The sequence below is a fragment of the Neoarius graeffei genome, chromosome 5, assembly GCF_027579695.1.
Source record: "Neoarius graeffei isolate fNeoGra1 chromosome 5, fNeoGra1.pri, whole genome shotgun sequence".
NCBI classification, from domain to species: Eukaryota; Metazoa; Chordata; class Actinopteri; order Siluriformes; family Ariidae; genus Neoarius; species Neoarius graeffei.
The window spans coordinates 112,579,402-112,603,750 of NC_083573.1; the positions used below are offsets into that span (position 1 = coordinate 112,579,402).

Sequence of the window (24,349 nt, forward strand, 5' to 3'; positions counted from 1 at the left end):
TCACACTTCCTTTTGGGCTGTTTGGGGTGCCCGCTACGTTCCAGCGGCTTATGGACAGGGTCCTCCGCCCCCACGCCACCTATGCGGCCGCATACTTAGACAACATCATAATCTATAGTAATGACTGGCCGCGGCATCTGCAACACCTGTGGGCCGTCCTTGGGTCACTGAGGCGAGCGAGTCTCACCGCCAACCCAAAGAAGTGTGCGATAGGGTGGGTGGAAGTACAGTATCTGGGCTTCCACTTGGGCAATGGGCAGGTGCATCCCCAAATTAATAAGACAGCAGCGATTGCAGCCTGCCCGAGGCCCAAGACCAAAAAGGGGGTGAGACAGTTCCTTGGGGTGGCTGGCTACTATCGTAGGTTTATACCTAATTATTCGGACGTCACCAGCCCGCTGACTGATCTCACTAAAAAGGGGGCACCAGATCCGGTCCAGTGGACGGAGCAATGCCAGCGGGCTTTCTCTGAGGTGAAGGCTGCACTGTGTGGGGGGCCACTGTTACACTCCCCTGACTTTTCTCTCCCCTTTATGTTGCAGACGGACGCATCGGACAGAGGGCTGGGGGCTGTTCTGTCCCAGGAGGTGGAGGGGGAGGATCGCCCCATGCTGTACATCAGCAGAAAGCTGTCGGTGCATGAGGGGCACTAGAGCACCATAGAGAAAGAGTGCCTAGCCATCAAGTGGGTGGTCCTCGCCCTCTGCTACTACCTGCTGGGAAGCCCTTTCACCCTCTGTTCAGACCAAGCGCCCCTCCAGTGGCTCCACTGCATGAAGGATGCCAATGCGCGGATCACCCGTTGGTATCTGGCACTCCAGCTCTTTAACTTCAAAGTGATCCACAGGCCGGGGGCGCAGATGGTCGTGGCGGACTTCCTCTCCCATCGGGGGGGGGGGGGGGGGGAGTCGGCTGCAGGCCGGACGGCTGCCCGGCCTGAGTTGGGCGGTGGGGGTATGTGGCAGTGGGGGCATGGTCAAGCGTCGGTCTGTGACCGGAGGGCAGAGTCAGGGAAGGTAAGTGGCAGAATCACTGCACCTGATGTCAATTAACCTGTGTTTGTGTGTCTTCCCCAGTGACCGCACCCTATATAAGGAGAGAGAGAGAGCAGAGGAAGGGAGCTCTCTCCCCAACCAGAACGCTTGTGTGTGTGTGTGTGAGCGTGTGACTGGGAGAGTGGAAAGTATAAAAGCTGAAAAGCAAAATAAGCATTTTTGGAACTCAGTTCTGGCCTGCTGTACTTCTGTGCTCCACCCACCCGCTCAGAGTCTTACAATTTCCACCTCATCTTCGTTGATCAGGAAAAGGCATTTGACAGGGTTGACAGGAACAAGCTCTGGGAAGTACTGGAACTCTACGGAGTGAAAGGACAACTCCTCGACAACATCAGGGCAATCTACCTCAACAGTCAAAGTGCAGTGAGGACTACAAGCAGTCTCTCCAACTGGTTCAGTGTGACATCTGGAGTGAGACAAGGCTGTGTTCTCTCACCATGTTCATCATCTACATGGACAAGATCACCAAAGATGCTAATCTGGACCCATTGTTCCTGAATGAACTGCTCTTCGCAGACGACCAGAACATCATAAACAACAGTGAGGTAGGGTTACAACAACACACAGACAGCCTGAACACAGAGTGTGAACACCACAGGATGAAGATTAACATTGAGAAGACAGAGGTCATGGCTGTAGGACACACTCCAAAGAAGCTGGATATTTCCATTAATGGACAGCTGCTCAAGCAAACATCAGAGTTCAAGTACCTGGGAAGCATCTTCTCTGAGGATGGAAAGCTGGACAGGGAAATTGAATCCAGACTATAGAAAGCTAACATGGTTAGCTACCAGCTGGCCCCCCTTCTCAGGCATCTGAACATACCCATAGACACAAAAGCAAGCCTAATCAACACCATCTTCATCCCCACCCTTACCTATCAGTGCCAGACCTGGACTCTCAACAAGGTCCAACAGAGGAAACTCACGACATGTGAGATGAGGTGCCTACGAAGAACAGTAGGGAAAATCAGAAGAGACAAGATCAGGAATGAAGAGATCAGAGGAATGGTTGGTGCCACAAACATCCAGAATTACACTGTACACCAACAGATCAAATGGTTTGGACACCTCACCAGAATGTCACCTACCCAACCAGCCCTGAGAGCCTACAACACCAGAGGGTCAGGCAGGAGAGCTAGAAGACGACCATGCCACCGCTGGATTGATGGCGTGACAGAGACTCTGTGCACCATTGGCCTGACACCCCAACAGGCAACACCCCCATAGAGGTAGCAGCGGCCAGATAAAGTAAAGTACAAAACAGCTTAGGAAAGCACTAATTACCCTCTTCCACATACATGAGCTCACAGACACCCATGATCAGTTAGTGTTGCTCTGATCAACAGACAAGAGAATAATGCTCTCCTTCTAATGTAGACAGCATGGCCACATATTAGGGCAAAATCTTTTCTGTTGCACCACCAAGGGCCTTTTAGTTCTAATTCCTATCAGTTAGAGTCTCCTAGGGTTTAAGAAAATGCTACAGGGAGCTCTAGTCCCTTCACAATGCTGTTGGCCTTGTCCAGTTAACTTGAAGCCTGTTTTGTACTAAGTCCAAAAGTGCTAATCCTGTGCCTGACTTGTTTCTACAGACCATTGCATCAAACACGGCTAGACACAGTTTTTTATTGTTAGAAGGAGAAGATATGTATTCATCATGGATACACATCTTGTGTATCCAAGATGATGGCGCACAGATGCAGCAGCATCTATGGCTCCAGCTAATGGTGCTAGTTTCTGTGTTAATGTCTGTCACAGAGACTGAAGTTGAGACTGTATTTTAGTCGGTCTCTCTCATAGTTACAGTCATAAATCCCTTATGGTTTTGGGCTCAAAGAGCAACTCTGCAATACTGGAATCATTAAGAGAGAAGCATGGACAAAGGCTCAATATGGCATTGCGTGATTCTGACACACAGGTCTCCGCTCGCATCTGTGCTTGCTTGCATGACATTCAGAGCTGGATGGACAATCATCACCTGAAGCTCAACCCAGGCAAGACAGAGGTGATCTACATTCCCACTCCATCCTCTCCACCCCTGGACATCATCATTTCCCTGGGGGACAACTCTAATTCACTGTCACCCAGCATGAAGAACCTAGGGTTCGTGTTTGACGACAGACTCTCCCCTGTAGCAAACATCACTGCAGTGACCTGGATGTGTAGATTTCTCCTCTACAACATCTGAAGGATCTACCCTTTTCTTATCACCTACTTTACTCAGTGCCTAGTCCAAGCACTGGTCCTCTCCCACTTAGACTACTGCAACTCTCTCCTTGCTGGCCTTCCAGCATCTGCGATCAGACCCCTGCAGCTCATCCAGAATGCTGCAGTCTGCCTAGTCTACAACCTCCCTCAGTCCTCCCATGTTACCCCTCTGCTTGCTGACCTGCACTGGCTACCTATCGCAGCTCATATCAAATTTAAGACACTGGTGCTAGTTTACCAGGCTGTCAAAGGGTTAGGGCCAGCATACCTCCAGAATCTGATCCGCCCCTACACACCAGCCAGATCCCTACACTCCTATTACTGGTCGCCTGGCCCCTCCTCCTCTCTGGCCCCTCCTCCTCACAGGCTGCATCTCTCCCCTGCTTCCTTGCCCACTGTGTAACCATGGATTGGTCTAGACCAACCCAGGCTGTGTACTGCCTAGCCTGAGGTTAGCCATTGGAGTTTTAGTTTTCTCTTTAGTTGTACTTTGTTAGTTCATTTGTATGGTTGGCTTGTTTCCTTGGTTGTTCGCTGAGAATTCGTATTTCAACAGAATATTCCACTAAGTGTTACTTGTTTAGTTGGCACTAAAACTTTCTTACCTAGAAGCTCAGCACTTTTTGTACCTGACTTTTATACTTGTTGTACTGGATAAGAGCATGTGCTAAATGTCATGTAACGCAATGTAATGTAATGTGATTCAGCTACCCAGATAGGGAGACACTGCATGTGGTGCGAGAGGAACCGGAAGCAAGGCAGATGAACAGCTATCCGCTGGAGGCTAAAGGCTAACCCTAGCCGACCAGCTCTCCCATCAGTACTACTGGCTAATGTACATTCTCTTGACAATAAAATAGACCACCTTAGACTCCGACTGGCCACCCAGTCTGAAACAAGGAACTGTGTGCTTATCTTCATGGAAACATGGCTGCAGAACAACATCCCTGACACAGCTATTCAGCTACAGGGGTTAACATTGTTCTGTGCAGATAGGAGCTCTGAGAGTTCCAGTAAGAGCCACGGGGGTGGACTCTGTGTTTATATCAACAATGACTGGTGTGTTAATCCCAGCAGTCACTACCCATTTCTCAACACAGCTAAAGCTTTTAGTGGTGAAATGTTTTATCTACTGTGGTAATTCACCGCTATTATAGTAGTAGCAGTGTACATCCCTCCCAGTGTTAATACTAGTGCTAATGCTAACAAAGCACTGCATGAGTTCCATGATGCCATCAGTGAACAACAAACGGCCCATGCTGATGGCTTTTTCATTGTTGCCAGGGATTTCAACCATGCACACCTGAAAACTGTTGCAACAAAGTTTTACCAGCATGTAAACTTTGCCACAAGGGGAGACAACATATTGGACTTATTCTACACCAACATGTGTAACTCAGACAAGGCCATCCCCAGCCCCCACCTGGGATACTCAGACCACCTCTGTGTCCTGTTTCTCCCAGCATACAGACCACTGCTGAAACACTCCAGGCCAGTACAAAGAACTATCAGAGTCTGGCCGGAAAGAGCCAATACAGCCCTACAGGACTGCTTTGAGTGCATGGACTGCAACATGTTCAGGGAAGCTGCCATCTATGACCAGCACATCTGCCTGGAAGAATATACCAACTCTGTGACTGGGTACACAGATAAGTGCATCAAGAATGTCACTGTTGAAAAGACCATAACTACGCATGCCAACCAGAAGCCACAGCTGACAGCTGAGATCCATGCCCTGCTCAGAGCAGGAAACACTACCTTCAATTTGGGAGAGGAAGGTCGTCTCAGGTTGGCAAGGGCTCAGCTTTCTAAGGCCATCAGGAAAGCAAAATGCCAATATGCACAGAAGATTAACAAATACTTCTGTGATACTACTACTACTACTACTACTACTAATAATAATAATAATAATAATATGTGACCGCTCACTGAATCCAGGGACACATGTCGGCCGAAACGAATCCGAGATAATCGCAAAAGAAGCATTTTTTTTCGAAATTTGTGATTTTTGTTTTTTTCCATCATGTGCAAGTTGAGATCTTGAAGAATGCAATCAGTATTTCAGATAATAGATTGTTTTGTTGGAAAAAGCATACATTTTTTGTTGCAAATTGTCTCGTTTTTGTCAGGACTGTAGCCTGCTGGGGGGTGTGGGTAAATTACCATATGGGCCATTCACATGAAGATTTAAGTCATTTTTTTTTCCACGAATCAGCTGTATGATGCAGGCTGAGCGCATGGCTACTTAACTGCATACAGGCGTGTGATTTCACTATGGAATGAGTTACTAAACAGCGCAGAGGAGCTGAAACACCGCGAAGCAAACAGACACACGGTATTTACATCGGAGATCACCATTTCTAGCAAAAAAAAAACGCAACCTCGTTTTCCAGATTGAATGGAATACTTGAATGATTGGATGATACACGGACCGTTCTAGGATTACATTCCATCGGAGGCATTGGTGTGTGCAAGGCGCCGTTTCTCTTTCTGATGGGGTAAGTTTATTAATCTAAGGCTGTGTGGTTATTTTTGCAGGTAACGGAGAGTGTTGTGGTTTGGTTAAGCCTAGGTCACAACCGGACGTACGATTTTTTGGCCGTGTGATTTTTGGCGCTTCCCAAATCGCTGCGGTTTTTTTTTGTTCACGGAGAAAGACGCGCGTTGGCCGTAAGTTTGTCTTGAAACCTGAAAAAAACGTAAGCGCCTGTAGAGTTTGTTTGACATGACAAAGAACCTCTGCGGCCGGTCTGCGGCTTGAAAATCAGCACATCACACGCGCGCTCTCGTGCATTTCATGCGCGCTCTCGTGCGTTTCATGCGCGCTCTCCGTGTGTTTCTTACGTTTTTTGCATGTAGACCGGCCGGAAGAGCGCGTACTGTACGGCCGGTTGTGACCGAGGCTTTACATGAAACTAGTGTTGTGTTAGTTGTGTCATCATCGTGCTCTTTCTTACGGTGTGAGTAATTTTTCAACCACAAAATGTTAAAGTATACTTTAGGACTTATTTTTGTACTTCATAATTGTGTTGGGCATACTTTGCATGGAAGGAAAATTGACGTGGTGATCTTTGTTTACATGAAAGTAGCATCGTGCTAGCTCATAGGGGGTAGGGCTTTCCTTAATGTCATGCAAATGAGCACCATTATGTGCCTGCCCTACACCCAGAGTAGCTGAGATGGAAAACTTTGAGGGCGATTTTCTCCCTTTTCTGTTTTAAGAAGTATACACTTTCAAAAGGCCACACATTCTTCAAATATTGTCAGATCACCACATGGAAGGCATCATTGGAAAGCTTAGAAACTGTACTTTCTGAATCTGTCAATAACTCAAAATGCCCCTGGGCCGACATGTGTCCCTGGATTCTGTGATCTGCCACATATATATGTTGCATTACAATAATAGGCAGAAAAGAAAAAACAAAGTCCACCAAATAGAGGTCAGGATATCATTCCAGTGGTGTAGCAGCCACAGTCCCACCAAAAGGCGTATGAAAACAAGTCCCACATCTCCAGCACAGCCGCTGTGACGCCACCAGCAACATCACTCGAACACCACGCCATGGATCCACAAAGCGAGCACAGAAGCACCACCATGCAGAGCGCTGGTATGTCCCAAACCGCCTGCACAACCGCCGCAACGCCACCGAGCAACATCGCTTGGAACATCACGCCAAGCATTAAAGCACAGAACACTGGACAACCACGATGTTAAAATGAGCAACGAGCTCACTGCAGTCCATAGCTGGGAGCACAGGCATCACCCACGGAGAACCAAGGCCTGGAGGGAACCGACACCCAAAACTGGGTCCGGAGCTACACCACAACCGGCGGACAAAAACACTCAAACAAACATCAAACACAGAAAAAATTTTAAAAATTTGAATCAAAAAAGGAGAGAAAATAAAATAAAAAAGCTCCGGTGAGAAGCGGCAGCCAGAATGCGCACGACGTACTCTCAACCGGAAACAGAAATGAAAGGTTGTCAGTCTCAATCTGACACAACCTGAGACGTAGGTTTCGCATGTACTGCATACATTCTGTATAAAATGTGTGTTCACTGTCTTTATTTATAAGATTAGTCAAGTCAAGTCAACTTTATTGTCAAATATGCTATACATGCTCGACATACAGCACAGATGAAATTTCAGTCCTCTCTGACCCACGGTGCAAACAGGCAATGCAATAAATAAAAATAAAAATAGAATAATTGAAAAAACAAACAAACAATATAAACAGTATAAACACTAGATGAGAACAAGACACAGACTAAACACTCACACAATATAAACAGTGTAAACACTAGATAAGAACTACACAAAGACTAAACACTCAAACAGACAATATAAACAGTATAAACACTCTAGATATGAACTAGACGTAGACTAAACAGTCATACACACACACACACACACACACACTGGTTCAAATAAACAAAACAGTCAAGGGCACTTGAAGTATAGCAGGTAAATATGAAATAAGCAGTATAAACAAACTATCAGCTGTTAAGGTGAGGTAGTGCGGAATAGTGCAAATGGGCGAGGTAAAGTGAGATGTGCGGTCCCTGAGTTCAGTGTGTTAATGAACGATGAGATGTATGTATGTATGTATGTATGTGTGTGTGTGTGTGTGTGTGTGTGTGTGTGTTTGTGTATGTGTGTGTTGGGGGGGGGAAAACTGTGAGGATGACATGTCAGATGCTGAATGGGGGGCAGGGGTGTGTGCGAGCAGAATCTGTGGCAGGGGGCAGAGGGGGGAGGAGGGGCAGAACAGGGAGGGAGTTGAGCCTCCTGACCGCCTGGTGAAAGAAACTGTTCTTGAGCCTGCTGGTTTTGGCCCGGAGACTCTGCAGTCTCCTCCCCGAAGGCAGCAGGCTGAAGAGGCTGTGAGATGGGTGGGTGGGGTCACCTGCAATCCTGATGACTTTGCGGGTGAGGTGGGAGTTATAAATATCCATTAGAGAAGGGAGAGAGACACCAATGATCCTCTCAGCTGCTCTCACAATGCGCTGCAGAGACTTGCAGCAGGACACGGTGCAGGCGCCGTACCACACGGTGATGCAACTGGTCAGAATGTTCTCGATGGTGCCTCTGTAGAAAGTGTACATGATGGGGGCCAGGGCTCTTGCTCTCCTCAGTTTGCGGAGGAAGTACAGATGCTGTTGGGCTTTTTTGGCCAGTGATGCAGTGTTGTTGCTCCAGGACAGGTCTTCAGAGATGTGCACACCCAGAAACTTGGTGCTGCTCACCCTCTCCACTGCAGCACCATCGATAGATAGTGGAGCATGCTGAGTGTGCTCTCTCCTGAAGTCCACAACAATCTCCTTCGTCTTCTCCACGTTCAGACGGAGATTGTTGGCCTTGCACCACATGGCCAAGCGGCTCACCTCACTCCTGTAGATTGTCTCATCGCCATTGTTGATGAGACCCACCACAGTCGTGTCATCCGCAAACTTAATGAAGAGATTTGAGCTGGATGTTGGTGTGCAGTTGTGGGTCAGCAGAGTGAAGAGGAGGGGGCTCAGCACACATCCTTGGGGGGCCCCCGTGTTCAGTGTGATGGTGCTGGAGGAGTTGCTGCCGACCCGTACAGTCTGTGGTCTCCCCGTCAGGAAGTCCAGCAGCCAGTTGCACAGGGAGGTGTTGAGTCCCAGCTGGTCCAGTTTATGAATGAGCTGCTGAGGAATGATTGTGTTGAATGCTGAGCTAAAGTCTATGAACAGCACTTTATAAACTAAGTACTGCATCACGGGCTTTGCGCCGAGACCTGCGTCTCAGGTTGTGTTCGGTGAGCAGTACTATGCCAGTAACGAGTCTGTTCCTAAAACTTAATTTTAATCAGGATGTTGTTCCAACAAAATCAACTCACTCAGGCCCAGCTGCTGTTAGACAGGACGAGGATGAGCCCCATGAAGAGTCCAGTTGCCAGCAGTCTCTTGAGCAAAGTGCCACTGTCCTTAGGAATGGCCACCTGGGCCAGATCATTGGTGATCTGTGAGATCCCGTGAGCGAAACCTGCAAGTCCGGACAACATACCAGGGGAGTGCTCAGGGACTGTGCTGCCCAGCTGGCAGGTGTCCCCACAGACATCCTTAAGAAGTAGAAGAACAACAACTTTATTCATCACACATACACTTGTGAAATTCCTCTCTGCATTTAACCCATCTGAAGCAGTGAACACACACAGGTGCGCACGCACACACACACACACACACACACACACACACACACATACACACACACACACACGTGAGCAATGAGCACACACACATACCCAGAGCAGAGAGTGCTCAGGGACTGTGCTGACCAGCTGGCAGGTGTCCTCACAGACCTCTCTCTGAGCCAGGCTGTTGTCCCTGCGTGCTTCAAAAAGACCACCATCCTCCCTCTGCCAAAGAAGTCAAGGGTGACATGTCTTAGTGATTCTCCCATCATGACCCCCATCATGATGAAGTTCCTTGAGCATCTGGTCAAGAGGCACATTCACTCCACTCTGCGCACTTCACTGGACCCCCTGCAATTTGCAAACCACTCCAACTGCTCCACCAATTATACTATCTCCTCCACCCTGCACTCTGTTTTATCACGTCTGGACACAAAGGACACATACATCAGAATGCTGTTCATTGTCTTCAGCTCAGCATTCAATATTCCCCAGCAGCTGGTGAGGAAACTCTTTCTGCTGGGCCTCAACACGTCACCCTGCAACTGGATTCTAAACTTCCTGACAGAGAGACTGCAGTCAGTGCACATCGGCAGCAAAACATCAGGCATGCTGAGCACACATGCACCCCAAGACTGTGTGCTCAGCCCACTCCTGTTCATGCTGCTAACCCATGACTGACTGCATGGCCAAGTCGGACTCCAACCTCACTGCCAATTTCACTGATGACACAGCATTCGTGGGCCTCATCAGCAACAACAAAACACCATACACAGAGGAGGTGAAACAACTGGTGAGCTGGTGTCACAACAACAATCTATCTTAATATCGACAAAACAAAAGAGATTGAGATTCAGTTAGATTAGATTAGATTAAACTTTATTGATCCCTTTGGGAGGGTTCCCTCAGGGAAATTAAGATTCTAGCAGCATCATTACAGATAAACAGAGAAAAGAAATAGAGAAAACTTCTACATAAATTAAAATAAATTAAGTATTTACATATACAAATATAAAAGAATAAGATATGGGGAAGAGAGGAAGGGGGGAGAAGTGGGGTTAGGGTAAGTGTGTGTGTGGGGGGGAGGGGAAGCAGGAAAGATATTGCACTTTATATTGCACATTATATTACACATTGTCCGGTATTGCTTATTGTTAGGCTAGGCTACTGCTCCTTCCCGTCCTCTGTCCTCCTGTTACCCCTCCTCCCCCCCAGAGAGGAGTTGTACAGTCTGATGGCGTGAGGGACAAAGGAGTTTTTGAGTCTGTTCGTCCTGCACTTGGGAAGGAGCATTCTGTCACTGAACAGGCTCCTCTGGTTGCTGATGATGGTGTGCAGAGGGTGACTGGCATCATCCATGATGTTCAATAGTTTGTCCATAGACCTCTTCTCTGCCACCATCACCAGAGAGTCCAGCTCCATGCCGACCACAGAGCCAGCCCGCCTGATCAGTTTGTCCAGCCTGGATGTGTCCTTCTTGGATGTGCTGCCCCCCCAGCACACCACGGTGTAAAACAGGACACTGGCAACCACAGACTGATAGAACATCCACAGGAGTTTCCTGCAGATGTTAAAGGACCGCAGCCTCCTAAGGAAGTATAGCCTGCTCTGTCCCTTCCTGTATAAGTGAGTGGTGTTGCAAGTCCAGTCCAGCTTGCTGTCCAGCCACAGCCCGAGGTACTTGTAGGAATCCACAGCCTCCATCTTGACTCCCTCGATCAGAACTGGTCGTGACCTTGGTCTGGACATCCCAAAGTCAATGACCAGCTCCTTGGTCTTCGAGGTGTTGAGCTGCAGATGGTTCCTGTTGCACCACACAGCAAAGTCCCTCACCAGGCTCCTATACTCCTCCTCACTGATACACCCAACGATGGCTGTGTCATCGGCAAACTTCTGAATGTGACACAGCTCCGAATTGTAGCAGAGTGAGGGAAGTCTGCGGTGTACAGGGTGAAGAGAAGAGGGGCTAGCACCGTGCCCTGGGGTGCTCTGGTGCTGCTAATTACAGTGTCAGACATGATGTCCTTCAGCCTGATGTACTGCGGCCTGTCAGTGAGGTAGCTGGAGATCCAGGTGACCAGGCAGGGGTCCGCTCACATCCTGTTCAGTTTGTCCTGAAGCAGTAGGGGCTGGATGGTGTTGAAGGCACTCAAGAAGTCCAAGAAGAGGATCCTCACTGTGCCATTTCCCTTATCCAGATGTGAGTGGGCTCGGTGTAGCAGGTAGAGGATGGCGTCTTCCACACCAACACCTGCCCGGTATGCAAACTGCAGACAGTCCTGGGCATGTTGTACCTGGGGTCTGAGGAGGCTGAGGAAGAGCCGCTCCAATGTCTTCATCAGATGTGAAGTGAGTGCCACCGGTCAGAAGTCGTTCAGCTCGCTGGGCCGATTCTTTTTGGGAACTGGAACGATACATGATGTCTTCCAGAGGGTGGGCACTCTCCCCAGCTGCAGACTAAGGTTGAAGATGCATTGGAATGGTTCACCCAGTTCAGCAGCGCAGGTCTTCAGTAGTCGGGGACACACCTTGTCCGGGCCTGCTGCTTTCCTGGAGTGAAGCTTCCTCAGTTGACCTCTGACCTGGTCTGCAGTAATGCATAGAAGAGTCTGTGTTGAGGTGGGGGAGGAGGGGGAGGAGGGGGCTGCTGTGATGACTGGGGGGAGGTGTGTTGAGGGAAGAAGGAGAGATGGCTGCACTGAGGGGGAGGGGGGGAGACGTGGGCTGGTTGAACTGGTTGAAGAAGTCATTCAACTCGTTTGCCCTCTCCACTGTCCCCTCAATGACTCTGGTCTTTGTATTGTGGCCTGTGATGGTTTTCACACCTTCCCAGACCTCCCTCATGCTGTTCTCCTTCAGCTTCTGCTCCACCTTTCTCCTGTAGCTGTCCTTAGCTTCCCTCACACAGCATTTCACCTCCTGCTGTGCTGCTTTCATTGCCTCCCTATCCCTGCTCCTGAAGGCAGCCTTCTTCCTGTTGAGGACAGCTTTGACTTCCTGTGTTACCCATGGCTTGTTATTAGGGTAACACCGTACAGTCTTAGCGGGGGAGACCACATCTGCACAGAAGTTGAGGTAATCTGTCAGACAGTGTGTCAGGCCCTCTATGTCCTCACAGTGTGGGCTAAGCAGCACATCCCAGTCCGTGATGTCATAGCAGTCCCTGAGGGCATCTTCCATTTCAGGGGACCACCTCCTGATGGACCTAGTTGTTGCAAGCTGCCTTTGAACCAGGGGGGTGTACTTCGGCTGTAGAAGAACCAAGTTGTGGTCAGACTTCCCAAGTGGGGGGAGGGGTGTGACTCTGTATGCATCCCTCACATTAGCATACAGCAAGTCAATTGTCCTGTTGTTCCTTGTTGGACAATCCACAGCCTGGTAAAAAGCAGCCAAAGTAGAGTCCAAAGTAGCGTGATTAAAGTCCCCAGAGATTATCATAAATGCCTCAGGGTGCTGTGTCTGCAGCCTTGCTGTGACAGAGTGAATCCTCTCACATGCAGCGGCTGCATCTGCCTTCGGAGGGATGTAAACATAGATGGTGATCACGTGACTGAACTCCCTCGGCAGATAATATGGCCACAGGCTAATGGCTACCAGCTCCAAGTCCAGGCAACATAAAACTGTCTTTACGGAGATATGTCCCGGGTTACACCAGCGGTTGTTAACATAAATGATGAGTCCCCCACCTTTGCTTTTCCCACATGTGTTAGTGTCTCTGTCGGCTTTCACAGCAGTGAATCCCCGCAGGTCCACATTAGCATCCGGTACAAGGTGTGTTAGCCATGTCTCCGTAAAGATAAATAAGCTGCTCTCCCGATAAATCCGCTGGTTGTTCAGAGTGGAAAGCTTGTCGACTTTATTCGGCAGCGAGTTCACATTCCCCATGATAACGGAGGAAATGGATGGTTTGTAGCGCCGCCGGTTGTCCGCTAGCCTAGCCTTTAGCTTAGTTCTAGCTTTGCAGCCCCTGGGTTTCCTCTTCAACTCGGCCGGGATGAGGTGTTGTATCCCGGCTCGTCCCATTGTTTTCAGGGCCAGCAGCTCCTCTCTTGAATAAGTGAGAAAACTGGCTCCTGGTTGCGTGTTAAAGTTAAATATATCCATGTGGTATAAGTAAAACACACTATGTCTTCGTAAGAAGAGCAAAAAAGTAAAAAAAGGTGGAAAAAAAGAGGTTTAAAGAGCTAAAAACTACAGAGCTACTGGAGAGGCAGCCGTCTCACACAGCGCCCAAACAAACTTATCATTGTTGATTTCCAGAGAGGGTCAGCTCACCACCCTCCCCTGCTTATTAGTGACTCTGTAGTAGAGAGAGTCAGAAGTACCAAGTTTCTTGGCATGCACATTTCTGATGACCTCACCTGTTCCATCAATGCCAACTCCACTGTACGGAAGGCACAACAACATCTTCACTTCCTGCAGAGGCTGAAGAGAGCCAGTCTTCCACCACCCATCCTCACTACCTTCAACAGAGGAACTGTGGAGAGTGCTCTTGCCAGCTGCATCACTATGTGGTTTGGGAACTGCAAAACACTGGAATGCAAGACCCTACAACGCATAGTGAGGACAGCTGAGAGGATTATTCAAGTAACTTTATTCTTGATTATAGGGGTCTCCCTTCCCTCCATCAAGGACATCTTCCAGGCATGCTGTGTATACAGAGCCTCTGCCATTGTGAAGGACCCCCTCACTCTTCCCACAGTCTGTTTGACCCTTTTCCATCAGGCAGGAGATTCTGCAGCATCAGGGCCTGCTCTTCAAGGCTCTGCAACAGCTTCTTCCCCCAAGCTATCAGAGCCCTGAACACCCTTGTTCCACCCCATCACCCCCATAACAACCTGCCTCACCCATCCTTCACCAGACACAAAACAGACAATAAACATTCCAAGCATCTGTCACTCAAAAAAAGGGACAATGGACATTCTATACACAAACTGCACAATGGACATTTAACACACAACTGCACACAGTTCCTTTAAACTGTGCACTAACACTTTATTCTTACATCTCTACCCCTTCACACTTATCACACATGCCTGAGCTCTTGTGATATTTAATGTTTAATGTTTACTGTTTTGTCATGATACTTGTTGTTTCAACTGTCTCAGCACCTTGGTTCATTGAAAAGACATTTTGTTCTTCTGTATACTGTGTATATGGAAGAATGACAATAAAGTTGAGTTGAGCTGAGTTGAGGCCATTCCTAGCAATCTCTTCCCTTGGATTGTTTGTTTATTTAAAGACAGCCCTCTCTGCTATTGCACTCTGGACCCAAATGACTCTACTGACATTCTAATTAACAGCCACACAACTGTCTTCTACACTACCCCAAAATGGCCACACTTTGATCAGGTACATGATTGTGAGGCTAAGGGAACACTTCCACTGAACCTCCCCCCACCAGATCACTCACTCACCTTGTACTGCCTGCTTGAGGTTACTGGGGTAACCGCACTGAACTTATCAGCCTAGATCTGGACAAACCAATGCCCCATTCAGTTTAGGGGCATGCATCTGTACTTATCATAATGGTTCATGCCACTTGATATCTGGAAGCACTTGTGGTGAGCAAGGCCATCTCTCAAAATATCACTCAGTGACAAATTCCTCAGCACATGGATAGTGTTGGCCATATTGTGCAGGAAAAAGTGTAGGCCCAGCAAATGGAGGACAAGGCAACACAATCATTTCATTTCAGCTGGGGAAGTCCTGGTCACTTACAAATTTCTGGTGATTTGGCAGGGATTACACCATCAAGGGTGTAGACCAGGGTGAGCAAGCCTATAATACTCATCCTTTAAAATTGTGGATTGAGCCCTTACCAGTCCTACTATCCCAAACTATGTTACAAGGACAACTAATATATATTTTGTCCCTGGACCTCACCAAAGAACTTTAGCATGGGTCTTTGATACTGAGGTTCCACCGAAACACAGCCTTTGGTACACCAAGTTGGGCTCTGAAAGTACAGTCTTGAGCAATCAACCAACCCCTTGTCCCATGCCACTGCAGGCCACCATAGTCGTAGTCCCTAAAGTCATCAGAACCTTCCAGTCCTGTAGTGGCTCTTTAAGACTGCACAGTCTCTTCAAAATCAACATTGATCGTCAAACCACAGGGGAGCGGGCTTATCAAGCATGTTGAAAGATTTCAATATATCTTATCTCTGGACCTCTCTGGACCCTGACACCTAAATTTCACCTGAACCCAGCCTTTAGCATTTGGTTTGTGTGTACTGGTGTGTATATCAGTGTGTGCATCTGTGTGTATTGGTGTGTGTACTGGTATGTGTAAATATGAATACTTACAGATCGAAGGCCTGTGATGTCACATTGCAGTAGGGTTGTGTCTTCAATCACAATCTCGCCAAGCAGGGAAGAAAAGGAAGGAGAGGAACTCCATACCACTAACACACACACACACACACACACACACACACACACACACACACACACACACACACACAAATCATTTCCTTCTTCTATTTCCCTATACGATATATACAGTCATGTGCAAGAATAAAGGTCAAATGTCACTCACCACGGTATTTGGTGATGATAGCAGCGTTGAGGCATAGCGGCTCCTGAAAATTAACTTTAAGACTTGAAGAACTGCTGACGGAGAGACGTACACAGCTGGGTGGATCGGGGGGGCCTGCACGTGCGCGCGCACACACACAGGCAAAAACATGTATGTACACATATGGTTTGTTCCAGATTTGTGTCTGGTTCCTCTAAACAGGTTTGTGAGCACTTATGTTAACCATACACATATTATAAACATATTAGTATACAACCCCGATTCCAAAAAAGTTGGGACAAAGTACAAATTGTAAATAAAAACGGAATGCAATAATTTACAAGTCTCAAAAACTGATATTGTATTCACAATAGAACATAGACAACATATCAAATGTCGAAAGTGAGACATTTTGAAATTTCATGCCAAATATTGGCTCATTTGAAATTTCATGACAGCAACACATCTCAAAAAAGTTGGGACAGGGGCAATAAGAGGCTGGAAAAGTTAAAGGTACAAAAAAAGGAACAGCTGGAGGACCAAATTGCAACTCATTAGGTCAATTGGCAATAGGTCATTAACATGACTGGGTATAAAAAGAGCATCTTGGAGTGGCAGCGGCTCTCGGAAGTAAAGATGGGAAGAGGATCACCAATCCCCCTAATTCTGCGCCGACAAATAGTGGAGCAATATCAGAAAGGAGTTCGACAGTGTAAAATTGCAAAGAGTTTGAACATATCATCATCTACAGTGCATAATATCATCAAAAGATTCAGAGAATCTGGAAGAATCTCTGTGCGTAAGGGTCAAGGCCGGAAAACCATACCGGGTGCCCGTGATCTTCGGGCCCTTAGACGGCACTGCATCACATACAGGCATGCTTCTGTATTGGAAATCACAAAATGGGCTCAGGAATATTTCCAGAGAACATTATCTGTGAACACAATTCACCGTGCCATCCGCCGTTGCCAGATAAAACTCTATAGTTCAAAGAAGAAGCCATATCTAAACACGATCCAGAAGCGCAGACGTCTTCTCTGGGCCAAGGCTCATTTAAAATGGACTGTGGCAAAGTGGAAAACTGTTCTGTGGTCAGACGAATCAAAATGTGAAGTTCTTTATGGAAATCAGGGACGCCGTGTCATTCGGACTAAAGAGGAGAAGGACGACCCGAGTTGTTATCAGCGCTCAGTTCAGAAGCCTGCATCTCTGATGGTATGGGGTTGCATTAGTGCGTGTGGCATGGGCAGCTTACACATCTGGAAAGACATCATCAATGCTGAAAGGTATATCCAGGTTCTAGAGCAACATATGCTCCCATCCAGATGACGTCTCTTTCAGGGAAGACCTTGCATTTTCCAACATGACAATGCCAAACCACATACTGCATCAATTACAGCATCATGGCTGCGTAGAAGAAGGGTCCGGGTACTGAACTGGCCAGCCTGCAGTCCAGATCTTTCACCCATAGAAAACATTTGGCGCATCATAAAACGGAAGATACGACAAAAAAGACCTAAGACAGTTGAGCAAGTAGAATCCTACATTAGACAAGAATGGGTTAACATTCCTATCCCTAAACTTGAGCAACTTGTCTCCTCAGTCCCCAGACGTTTACAGACTGTTGTAAAGAGAAAAGGGGATGTCTCACAGTGGGGAAACATGGCCTTGTCCCAACTTTTTTGAGATGTGTTGTTGTCATGAAATTTAAAATCACCTAATTTTTCTCTTTAAATGATACATTTTCTCAGTTTAAACATTTGATATGTCATCTATGTTCTATTCTGAATAAAATATGGAATTTTGAAAATTCCACATCATTGCATTCCGTTTTTATTTACAATTTGTACTTTGTCCCAACTTTTTTGGAATCGGGGTTGTATTTATGTTTGTGTGTGTGTGTATTTCTTACTCACTAGCATGTGTGTATCCTGTCTGCATGCGTTTGTAGAGGCGGAGTCTCCACTCCCATGCCTTCAGCTGTTTCTCTCTATCTGTGTCAGCCCCTTCATCTGTTGACACCGCCCCCTTCACCTGGGCAGCCAGTTCAGACACACGTAGCTCTGCCTCCTTCACCAAGGCAGACAGATGAACTGCCCTTGCCTCAGGACTCACGACTAAAAAAATACACACCAAACACAGATAGACATAGACATTAAAACTCTGTGTGTGTGTGTGTGTCATTCACAATATGTTCACAATATAGTGTGCAGTGGCCTCCAAGACTGTATAATATACTGATTGAAGGGTGGGTGTGTGTGTGTGTGTGTGAGATATCTTTGATGTGTGTATTGCTCATATGCACTGCTTTGATATGATGCCACACTGGCATTGTAATGAGTGTGTATATGTGTACTGTATGTGTGAAGAATTTGTGGTCTTGTTTGTGTATGTGAGTGTGAAACATATGTGCATGTGTTGAGGGTTGGTGTGGAAGGTGTATGTGTATGCGGTGTGTTACACTCTCACAGTGCGGGCTCTCTTTAGCACCCTTTTGCAGTAACAATTTAGCCATGGGAACATTGTTAGTAAGGATGGCAATGTCGAGAGGAAGAAGCCCTTCACTGTTTGGTGTATTCAGGTCCAGCTCTTCAACACTGAAGTTCTTCAGGAGTGATTCAACTAGATCCAGATCCTGCTGTTCCACTGCCTCAAACAATGCCCTGTTATACTACACACACACACATACACACACATGCATGTAAGGAACATGATCACAGACTGAACTGAGCATTAACTGAGCAGTAGTGTACATCAATGTGTCTCTACAATCTATCCAAGAAACCTGCACACTGTCTAGAATCATAACTGCAATCTGAGAACACTCAGTGTGATGCTAGAATAATTTTGCGTTGTCGTATTTGAGGCCGGTCTTGGTCTCAAGACCATTTTTTGAATTTCTCGGTCTCGTCTCAGAATTGACTGCATTTTTACTCGGCCTTGTCTCGGTCTTGGACATAGAGGACTCAGGATTTTTTTTCAAGATCAGTCAAGAGTGCAATTGTGGGGATTTCACTAAACTGCCTGTGTATTGTCTAATTTATTTGTAAACATCGTGACTGTGATTGGATATAAAATCTCCTGCTTCAAATCCAATCAATAACATGAATCACTGCTAATTTGAAATTTTTCTTCCTGTTAATGGCTGTCACCCCTCCCCCACCCACCCCTTCACACATGCTGGTCTGGTCCTGGTCTTGACTTGATCTCAACCCCTCAAAGTCTTGGTCTTGTCTTGGTTTCGATACACTCTGTTCTTAGTCATGACTTGGTGTCAGTTTAGATGGTCTTGCCTACAACACTAGAATCATCAGTGTCACTGGAATCCTCTGTATGGCTATAAATACTTCAATGATCACACACACTTTGTATTCGAGAACTGAGGATTCTAGATCCTGCACAGATAGTTCTGAGTTTGTCTGAAGATGCCCGCTGTGATTTCTAAAGTATAAGAACATTCAGAAAGGATACAGAATCTATAAACATAGACTCTGCAGTGTGACTCTCATTCCGTAGACATTTCTGTGATAATCGAGAAAACTGGTTAAGGATTTAGATTCCTCTGTCTAGTTCTAGAATCCACTGGGAGTTATTAGAATCTTTATTTAAATTCATCACTCTAGCTCTAGAGTACTCTATGAAGGTTTTTTTTGTTTAAATAATTTTCCTAACTGCTGTAGAACCCTTGAGTCATATCTAAAATTCTCAGTGCAGCTCTAGAATTGGGAGCCATTCAAATCCTCAGTGCTTCTCAAGAACCATCTGGTCAGATCCAGACTTCTCAGTGCAGCTCTCCATGCCTGTGGGAGTTGTTAGAATCCTCAGTGCCACTTCTGAAGCCTCCATGCAGATCTAGATTCCTCAGTGCAGCTCTAGAATCCACAGGGGTCATTATATCATCAGAGACACTCTAGAACCCTTGATACAAATTAAGAACCCTCTGCACAACTTCGGAATCATTCAAGAGTCATTAGAATCCTTGTTGCTGTTCTAGAATGCTTTGCATGGCTCGGGAATCCTCAATTTGTCTTTAAAAACACTTTATGCAGGTCAAGATTCCCAGTGAAATTCTAGATTACTTAATGTAGCCTTACTCTCTTTAGAGTGGTTCTAAAAACCTCATTGTGTCTCAAAATCCTCAGTGCAATTCTAAAATACCGTAGTTGTAGAGTTTTCAGTAAGACTCAAGAACTTAGACTTAGACAACCTTTATTGTCATTCAGTATGCAACATGTGTACACCGAATGAAATTTCGTTGCAATTTGGCTCAGCACAGAAATAAATATGAAGTGTATTGAATTAAATTATGCAGCAGCAAAAATATTATAAAGTGACCTATGGAATTAAGAATAGAAAGTGAACCTGACAATACAGTGTCTGTCTGTGTGTGAGGTGAGATCTGGCAATGTACAGTGGTGCTTGAAAGTTTGTGAACCCTTTAGAATTTTCTATATTTCTGCATAAATATGACCTAAAACATCATCAGATTTTCACACAAGTCCTAAAAGTAGATAAAGAGAACCCAGTTAAACAAACGAGACAAAAATAGAATACTTGGTCATTTATTTATTGAGGAAAATCATCCAGTGTTACATATCTGTGAGTGGCAAAAGTATGTGAACCTCTAGGATTAGCAGTTAATTTGAAGGTGAAATTAAAGTCAGGTGTTTTCAATCAAAGGGATGACAATCAGGTGTGAGTGGGCACCCTGTTTTATTTAAAGAACAGGGATCTATCAAAGTCTGATCTTCACAACACGTTTGTGGAAGTGTATTATGGCACAAACAAAGGAGATTTCTGAGGACCTCAGAAAAAAGTGTTGTTGATGCTCATCAGGCTGAAAAAGGTTATAAAAGCATCTCTAAAGAGTTTGGACTCCACCAATCCACAGTCAGAGAGACTGTGTACAAATGGAGGAAATTCAAGACCATTGTTACCCTCCCCAGGAGTGGTCGACCAACAAAGATCACTCCAAGAACAAGGCGTGTAATAGTTGGTGAGGTCACAAAGGACCCCAGGGTAACTTCTAAGCAACTGAAGGCCTCTCTCACATTGGCTAATGTTAATGTTCATGAGTCCACCATCAGGAGAACACTGAACAACAATGGTGTGCATGGCAGGGTTGCAAGGAGAAAGCCACTGCTCCCCAAAAAGAACATTGCTGCTCGTCTGCAGTTTGCTAAAGATCATGTGGACAAGCCAGAAGGCTATTGGAAAAATGTTTTGTGTATGGATGAGACCAAAACAGAACTTTTTGGTTGAAATGAGAAGCGTTATGTTTGGAGAAAGGAAAACACTGCATTCCAGCATAAGAACCTTATCCCATCTGTGAAACATGGTGGTGGTAGTATCATGGTTTGGGCCTGTTTTGCTGCATCTGGGCCAGGACGGCTTGCCATCATTGATGGAACAATGAATTCTGAATTATACCAGCGAATTCTAAAGGAAAATGTCAGGACATCTGTCCATGAACTGAATCTCAAGAGAAGGTGGGTCATGCAGCAAGACAACGACCCTAAGCACACAAGTCGTTCTACCAAAGAATGGTTAAAGAAGAATAAAGTGAATGTTTTGGAATGGCCAAGTCAAAGTCCTGACCTTAATCTAATGGAAATGTTGTGGAAGGACCTGAAGCGAGCAGTTCATGTGAGGAAACCCACCAACATCCCAGAGTTGAAGCTGTTCTGTATGGACGAACGGGCTAAAATTCCTCCAAGCCGGTGTGCAGGACTGATCAACAGTTACCGCAAACGTTTAGTTGCAGTTATTGCTGCACAAGGGGGTCACAAATCAAATCAAATCAAATCAAGTTTATTTGTACAGCGCTTTTAACAATAAACATTGTCGCAAAGCAGCTTTACAGAATTTGAACGACTTAAAACATGAGCTAATTTTATCCCTAATCTATCCCCAATGAGCAAGCACACCAGATACTGAAAGCAAAGGTTCACATACTTTTGCCACTCACAGATATGTAATATTGGATCATTTTCCTCAATAAATAAATGACCAAGTATAATATTTTTGTCTCATTTGTTTAACTGGGTTCTCTTTATCTACTTTTAGGACTTGTGTGAAAATCTGATGATGTTTTAGGTCATATTTATACAGAAATATAGAAAATTCTAAAGGGTTCACAAACTTTCAAGCACCACTGTAAGTGTGCTTTATGACTGCGTGGCAATCTCCTGAGGACATCTTACTGCATTAGCTTTGCGTAGCTGCTCCTTGTTTTCCGTCTCATCTGAATTTGCCATGCGAAATTTTCCCGAAAGGTTTCTATAGAGACGGCGTGCAGCATTGGGTGGGGAAGAGCAAGACGAGCTTGAATATTTATGCATTGCTGGTGGGCAATGCTCCTGAACCCGTTGAGTCATCTTAGACTCCGCCCTGAAGAAACAGAGAACATGAAACAACACTGAGGAGGAGTTTCATGTACTGTTCAGCTTCCTATAGATAACGAACAACATCCAGCTTGGGATTAAATCAAGATGTGCATACCCTTTACGCTTTTTGAAACATTTTGAAGAAATGAAGAAAAAATTTACATAAATGTAATTCGTCTTTATTCACATTGTAAGTGCACTGTTTCATACACTTTAATCAAGACCGTAAAATAAAACAAAGTACAATATAAAGTAAGCGCACTAAAAATCAAGGGGCTAAAGTGAGGAAATTTCCTTGGAAGAATAAAGATTGTCAGTCCACGTTAATCATGTACACACACACCCATACACCCAGACCCATGCAAATGTGAATGAGTTGTGATAACGGAGAGTTTATTTTAGAAAAGCAGGTATGTGCCGGTTGGAGATAAAAGCGTGTGTATTTGTGGCCATGCAGATCAGTTTCAAAGACAATGGGATCTACCAGCTTAAACCCTCTTACACACACACACACAACCTAAAGAATGACCACTCCACACACAGACACACACATGGGCTAAAGAATGACCAGAGATGAAAGAAAGGGGGATAAACAAGAAAGACAAAAAAGAAACAAGGATAGCACATGCCACTTCATCACCCCATCAAGCAAATGCTCATGGAACACACACACACACACACACACACACACACACACACACACACACACACACACACACACACACACAACTCTGCTGGGAACCAAAGGTCCCAAATATGCCAGGGGTGTGTGTCTGGCATCATACTGCATCATACCGATCCCACATTAAAAACCAGGACAAAATTTAGCGCGCGCGCACACACACACACGCGAGACTTTAACACACATATTTTGAGCACCAAGGTTGAATTTGAACATAGCATGGAAAATATTAAAATATAAATCAGTCTAAGAATAGAGGACATAGATGGACACACACACACACACACACACACACACACACACACACACACACACACACACACACACACACAGGTCATCACCTGAGTAAAATGATGCTTTCATTACAAGCCATTCTATCCACATAAACATTCGACTTTTGTTGTTGTTATAATAATAATAATAATAATAATAATAATAATTATTATTATTATTATTATTATTATTATTATTAGGCTAAAACTTGGGATGGCTCGGTGGTGCAGTGTTCATCACTGTCACCTCACAGCCAGAAGGTTCTGGGGTCTGTCTGTGTGGAATTTGCATGTTCTCCTCATGCCTGTATGGGTTTCCTCTGGAAGCTTTGGTTTCCTCCCACAGTCCACATGTAGATTAGATCAACTGGCGAGCCTAAATTCCCCAGAGGTGTGAGTGTGATGGTTGTTGGTCTTTGTGTAGCCCTGTGACGCCTCTCACCTGAAGTCAGCTGGGATTGGCTCCAGCTTCCCCCACAACCCTGACAGATAAGCGGATAGATAATGGATGGATGGATTATTATTATGATTATTAAAAACAAGCCTGCTTTAAAATATACAACTAATTAAATCAGTTAAACTGATTTAGGGTGTACTCACACTCAGCACGGTTGCCTCAAAGCACGCCCAAGAGCGATTGTACTCCTTCCCACTCCCCTCTTGGTCTGCGCTCACACGGCGCTTATTCCGTGCCCAAGTACGCTTACGTCATCACGGTGTGATTTTTTTTTGTGTTGAAGAAAAGTGATCTTACAAAGCATCATGGATTTTGTTTTGTTTCATGACGCTTTTTCCACTGTGGATTATTTGGAGTAGTTTTGGGCATGCTGACACATGGCCCATAGAGCTGTTCACAACTCTTCATTAAAATATTCCAATATTTAAAAATATAAACTCAATATTATATCTTATTACTTTTTAAATAAAATGTTAAAAACAAAAGAGATCATCCACTAGTGAATTGCCAGAACTTTCAGAATTTACAGCTCCAACACAGAATGAGTTCTGATGAGAGGGCACTTCATTAGTTTTCATTCAGTGTTAGTGTTGTGAGAAATTATAC

General features: G+C 45.6%; 1 protein-coding gene across 2 annotated transcripts in view; it reads right to left on the minus strand.

Annotated features, from left to right (window-relative positions):
* Positions 1-24,349, minus strand: part of LOC132887250 (ankyrin repeat and fibronectin type-III domain-containing protein 1) — a 280,949-nt gene that overhangs the window by 74,901 nt on the left and 181,699 nt on the right. For both annotated transcript variants that reach the window (XM_060922780.1, XM_060922779.1), the window contains exons 7-11: positions 22,150-22,336; positions 18,416-18,617; positions 17,863-18,063; positions 15,968-16,081; positions 15,736-15,833 (exon numbers count right to left, since the gene is read on the minus strand). In XM_060922780.1, the coding sequence (XP_060778763.1) occupies positions 15,736-15,833; positions 15,968-16,081; positions 17,863-18,063; positions 18,416-18,617; positions 22,150-22,336 (802 nt within the window). The remainder of the gene's footprint in view (positions 1-15,735; positions 15,834-15,967; positions 16,082-17,862; positions 18,064-18,415; positions 18,618-22,149; positions 22,337-24,349) is intronic.